General features: G+C 38.9%; 1 protein-coding gene across 1 annotated transcript in view; it reads left to right on the forward strand.

Annotated features, from left to right (window-relative positions):
* The first annotated feature begins 94 nt into the window (after positions 1–94).
* The window catches only part of MMAA (methylmalonic aciduria (cobalamin deficiency) cblA type), a 19,597-nt gene continuing 13,691 nt past the window's right edge, over positions 95–6,000 (forward strand). The window contains exons 1-2 of the mRNA XM_006872272.1: positions 95–573; positions 3,427–3,549. Of these exons, the coding sequence (XP_006872334.1) occupies positions 129–573; positions 3,427–3,549 (568 nt within the window). The 5' untranslated portion in view covers positions 95–128. The remainder of the gene's footprint in view (positions 574–3,426; positions 3,550–6,000) is intronic.

Below are 6,000 nucleotides of genomic sequence, written 5' to 3' on the forward strand. Positions count from 1 at the left end.
TTTAATTTTACTGGTTAAGTATCTTAGATGTATAATGAACTGGCAAAAATATGTTTTTCTTTCTTCTAGGAAGGTCACAAATCATACTGAGCCACAAACTTCCAGTGTTTTCTTCAGGCACAAACAAAATGTATACTGCGGTGCTGCTACAGCATTCTCATCAGCATCTCATAAAAGGCCTTCTAAGGACACCTTTTCGACGTTACCACTTCATCTTTCCCTCAAGTACTCATCTCCGATCAGGGATCTCATGTGCTCAGCCATTTAATTCTCTTGGATTCCATTGTTCAAAGTGGATGCTGCTGTCAAATGGTGTAAAGAGAAAATTATGTGTACAAACAACCTTAAAGGAACACACAGACGGACTTTCTGATAAAGAACGGAGATTTGTGGATAAACTTTATAGTGGTTTAATCCAAGGACAAAGGGCCTGCTTAGCGGAGGCCATAACTCTTATAGAATCAACTCACCACAGGAAAAAAGAGTTGGCTCAGGTGCTTCTTCAGAAAGTATTAGTCTACCACAGAGAACAGGAACAATTAAATAAAGGAAAACCACTAGCATTTCGAGTGGGTTAGTCTTTTTTATTGTTTTCTTTCCCTAGTTTGTCCAGTAAATATTACTTTAGATTTTTCTCTGCTTTTAAAATAATTCTAGTTTGCCATCTAATGGGGATTTTTTTTTTCCTTTTCATTTTAGATGCATGGATTTTAAATGCCTTTTCTTTGCAAAATGTTAGTTTTCTTATATAAAAAACGAAGCCATGGCCATTTGAACCAAAGCTTCGTATTTTAAGAGAGTAATATTTCTGTTTTAGTAAGAATCTTGCTATGGTTCCCAGGACAGAAAGATGCTTTGGAAGAACTAGTAATCAATTGACTCATTATTTTTTGAAGTTTCATCTTAATAATCTAAGTGATTTCTTGGTTTTGTGGTTATATCAACTATCACTGTTCTTGTCACTTCAAAATTGTACTCTTAGGTATTTCAATAGTCTTTCTATTTCATTTCTTTCAGATACTTTCTATTAAATATAAGGATCACTGGGTACTGCTCTAAACCCAGCCATCTAAATACAAAATGTATTTTAAAAGCGAGATAATATTCGTCTCTAATCTGTCTAAAAACACTATATGGTCGTTTGGCTTCTTGAAAAACCAAATTGTATCTGCAGTTGCAAATCGGTGTGTTATGTTTTTAAGTTCTGCATTTTAAAACAGTTTAGATCTGTTTAACCGGTGGGGATTAAGCAAGTCAGATCACAGTAGAATGAGAGCTTTTCATGATGCTGAACTCAGTGTTATTTTATGAACTGCTAGTTAACTCACTGACTACTCTTTGGATCATTTTCGCTTCAAAGATTCCCTAATACCTGGTAAGTAAACACTGATTTAATCCAAGCTTCTTGCTAAAGACAACTCAAAATGGTAGTGCAGAGATTTTAGGAGGACTAACTGAGTACCTTTGAAAAGCTGCCTGGCATGACATTGTTGTTGTTGTTGAGTACCGTGGAGTCGTTCCCACTCATAGTGACCCTACACTGGGTTTCTGAGGCTGTAAATCTTTACGGGAGCAGAAAGCCTCATCTTTCTCCTGCGGAATAGCTGGTAGTTTTGAACTGCTGACCGTCAGATTAGCAGCCCAATTTGTAACCACTACGCTACCAGAACTCCTTGACATTAGACGTTGATATTTTTATCTCAGTTTACTGGTGATATTGGAACGAACACTAGTTTTTTTGGGTGACTGGGCATAAACGCTTGAAAGATAATTGCAAAAATAGCCTATTAACCAATTAATTTCTACTGGCCCACATATTTCACATGTATTACTCTTCTGCCCTCATTTATGGCACTGGAGCACTGTTTGAGACCATTACATTAGGCAATATATACATACTCACATATATACTCATTCCTTATGTATCAAGACAGAGAAAACAAGGAACTTCCAAAGAGAAAGTCTAGTAATGACAGCGTTTATTTACCAGATATTAGGAAATCTTTAAACAGAAAATAATCCAGAAAGTTGCTAGTGAGTTAAGTAGCACTTCACAAAATAACTAGCAGCTTTCAAATTTATGGTGCTATTCTGATTCTTCCATACTGGTCTTATGAAGCCAAAGAAATCGGTGTTTTTATTGCAGTTATTTTATCACCATCATAAACAATAGCAACAAATGTTTATTCTCAGAAGATAGGTGTGGGTATTGTGGTAAGGATTCAAGCAAAACCTTCCCATAATACCAAATATACTGGGACTAAATTATAATTAAATGCTTATGTATATAGGTGATTGAACATATACTATTTATCTCTTACTATGAAGGAGCTTTAGAAAGTTTGTGGTTAAGATAGAATTTTTTCACAAACTTTTTGGAAGCCCACTCTTAATATACCAGGAGCTATTCTAAACACAGTGGTGATGGTGGTGGTGGTGTGCCGTGGAGTCAGTTTTGACTCATAGCAACCCTACCTAAGGTTTCCGAGGCTGTAAATCTTTATGGGAGCAGAAAGCCTCATCTTTCTCCTGCGGAACAGCTGATAGTTTTGAACTGCTAACCTTGAGGTTAGCAGCCTGACTCATAACCACTACACTACACAGTATAAGCATTGAATCACTTCATCCTTACTACAATCTGAAGAGATTGTTGTTTTGTTAGGAGTCCTGGTGTGACACTGTAGGATAAGCACTGGACTGCTAACTGCAAGGCTGGCAGTTCAAACCCACTAGCTGCTGCTCACAAACCCTATACAGGATCACTTTGAGTTGGATACTAAGGCCTAGAAAGGTTAAATAACTTGTGTATGCTTTTAAGAGGCAGAACTAGTATGAGAACCAGCAAACTGACTCTAGGGTTTCTGTTCTTACCTGCCGTCATCGTCTTCTAACTCTCCAGGTAGGGGAATTGATTCCTTTCTTTAGACAAAAAATTTTTCCCCCCAGAATTCGGTTTATATAGCATTTACTGAGTGGAATGGGGTGGGGGAGAGAAACTTATTCATTCTAAGTATAAAATTATTTTCTTAATCGCTGGCAATCTCTGGAGTAATAAATTGCTTTTCTAATGGGAAGATAAAATGTACACAGTTGGGGTAGGTGGAATAATTACTCATCATTATAAGATATGGACAGATGTAGAAGTTCAGTACATTAACAATATAAGCAATGAAGCCGATCCAAAAGATACACATTATAGTAAAGAGGTAAGACACATTTTATAGTTTTTAAAATTGGATCTTATAAACATAGGGAACTCAGGATTCTTTTTTTCCCATGTCCCTATTACCCAGAATTGGTAAAGAAATTAATTTCATTTATGACTTTGGGAAACATTAAAATAACATTAATGGTTTCCATTCAGTAAATGAACTAGAACTCATCATCGTGTTAGTCTCATGTATTTAAGTCTTTTTTCCATTTTAGGATTATCTGGGCCCCCTGGTGCAGGAAAATCAACATTTATAGAATATTTTGGAAAAATGCTTACTGAGAGAGGGCACAAAGTATCTGTGCTGGCTGTGGACCCTTCTTCTTGCACTAGTGGTGGTGAGTATTGTTGGTTCTTTTTTTAAATTACTGGCCAGGGGGTTCTGGGAGTGGGAGTGGGGAAGGTCTCTTTCACAGTGTAGTAAGAATTTGTACAGTCTAATTGCTAGCTAACATGGAATGTACAAAGTATGAATCTAGGAAAATTGGTAATTGTCAAAAATGAAATGGAATGCATAAACATCGCTATCTTAGGCATTAGTGAGCTGAAATGGACTGGTATTGGCCATTTTGAATCTGACAACCACATGGTTTACTATGCTGGGAATGACAAATTGAAGAAGAATGGTGTTGCATTCATTGTCAAAAAGAACATATCCAGATGAGTCATGAGGTATAACGCTGTCTGTGTTAGGATAATATCCACGAATCGGGCTGCGAACCTTAAGGTTAGCAGTTCGAAACTACCAGCCGCTCCGCGGGAGAAAGATGAGGCTTTCTACTCCCGTAAAGATTTACACCCTCGGAAACCCTGTACAGGGTCGCTATGGGTCGGACCCGACTCGATGGCGCTTAACAACAACAACAACAGGAAAGCCCAGTTAATACCACTATTACTCAAATTTTCAAAATTATTCAAAGAGGTTCAAGCTGGATTCAGAAGAGGATGTGGAACGAGGGACATCATTGCTGATGTCCAATGGATCTTGGCTGAAAGCAGAGACTACCAGAAAGATGTTAGCCTGTGCTTTATTGATTACGCAGAGGCTTTCGATTGTGTGGATCATGACAAGCTATGGACGACAACATTGTGAAGTATGAGTATTCCAGAACACTTAATTGTACTGCTGAGAAATCTGTACCTGGACCATGAAGTAGTTGTTCGAACAGAGCATAGGAACACTGAATGTTTTAAAATTAAGAAAGGTGTGTGACAGGGTTGCATTCTTTCACCATACTTATTCAACCTGTATACTGATCAAATAATCCGATCCAAGAAGCTGGGTTATATGAAGAAAAACATGGCATCAGGATTGGAGGAAGACTCACTAACAACCTGCAATGTGCAGATAATACAACCTTGCTTGCTGAAAGTGAAGACGACTTCAAATACTTACAGATGAAGATCAAAGACCACAGCTTTTGGTATGGATTGTATCTCAATGTAAAGAAAAAAAAATCCTCACCACTGGACCAATAAACAACATTCTTATCAAAGGAGAAAAGATTGAAGTTGTCAAGAACTTCATTCTTCTTGGATCAACCATCAATACTCATGGAAGCAGCAGTCAAGAACTCAAACGACTTATTGCATTAGGCAAATCTGCTGCGCAAGACCTTTTTAAAGTGTTGAAGAACAAAGATAACAGCTTGAGGACTAAGGTTCACCTGACGCAAGTCATGGTATTTTCAGCAATCTCATATGCATGTAGAAGCTGGACAGTGAATAAGGAAGACCGTAGAAGAATTGATGCTTTTGAGTTATGGTGTTGGAGGAGAATATCGAAAGTGCCATAGGCTGCCAAAAGAACCAATAGATCCGTTTTGGAAGAAGTGCAGGCAGAGTGCTCCTTAGAGGCCAAGATGGCCAAGCTTCGTCTCTCATACTGTGGACATATTCTCAGGAGGGACCAGTCACTGGAGAAAGATATCATGTTTGGTAGGGTGGAGGGTCAGAGAAAAAGAGGAAGACCCCCAGTGAGATAGATTGGCAAAGTGACAGCATCAATGGGCTCAAGTGTGGCACAATTGTGAGGTTGGCCCAGGACCGGGCAGTGTTTCGTTCTGTTGTACATAGGGTTGCTATGAGTTGGTACTGACTCGATGGCACCTAAAAACAACAACAATTGCTAGCTGAGTTTGGGCTTACTGGAAGAAAGGGAGCTCTGTGGAGATTGAGGGAAGGGGTCTGGGAGCATTGGGCTCGGGCTCACAGAGGAGGTCAGATTGTGAGTAGACTAGAAATGGCTTAGGTACTGAGAACTGGGATAGCAGGCACTAGAAGCAGAAGGTGGTTGGAAACAAATCCCAGTCCTTCATCTATCTGTCCTAAGGCCAGCCCAGACTTTGCTCCTGTTATCTTTAGTAGCTTCATCGACAGCTACTCAGTTCAGAAAATGGCTTCTTACTAACTCCGTATTCTGCTTGTATTATTGTAATATCTTTTTTGTTAAACTTTTTAAAAAGAAGAAATCTTGCTGCTATTTATTTATAGGCTGTCATATTGCTTTGTCATATTATGTGTTAAATTAAACAGAAAGCTTTTAGAGGGACCGTGGACTATACTGCTCTCTCCCCCACAGCACACAGTGTTTGGCAATTAACTTATTGATTTGAAGTCATGTAATCACTCAAGGTGTAATTTGCAGAGTCCTAGTATGGTACTAAAGGAGCTCTGGTAGCGTAGTGGTTACGAATCGGGCTGTGACCCTTAAGGTCAGCGGTTCGAAACTACCAGCTGCTCCGCGGGAGAAAGATGAGGCTTTCTACTCCCGTAAAGATTTACACCCT

Source organism: Chrysochloris asiatica, unplaced genomic scaffold (genome assembly GCF_000296735.1).
Source record: "Chrysochloris asiatica unplaced genomic scaffold, ChrAsi1.0 scaffold00190, whole genome shotgun sequence".
NCBI classification, from domain to species: domain Eukaryota; kingdom Metazoa; phylum Chordata; class Mammalia; order Afrosoricida; family Chrysochloridae; genus Chrysochloris; species Chrysochloris asiatica.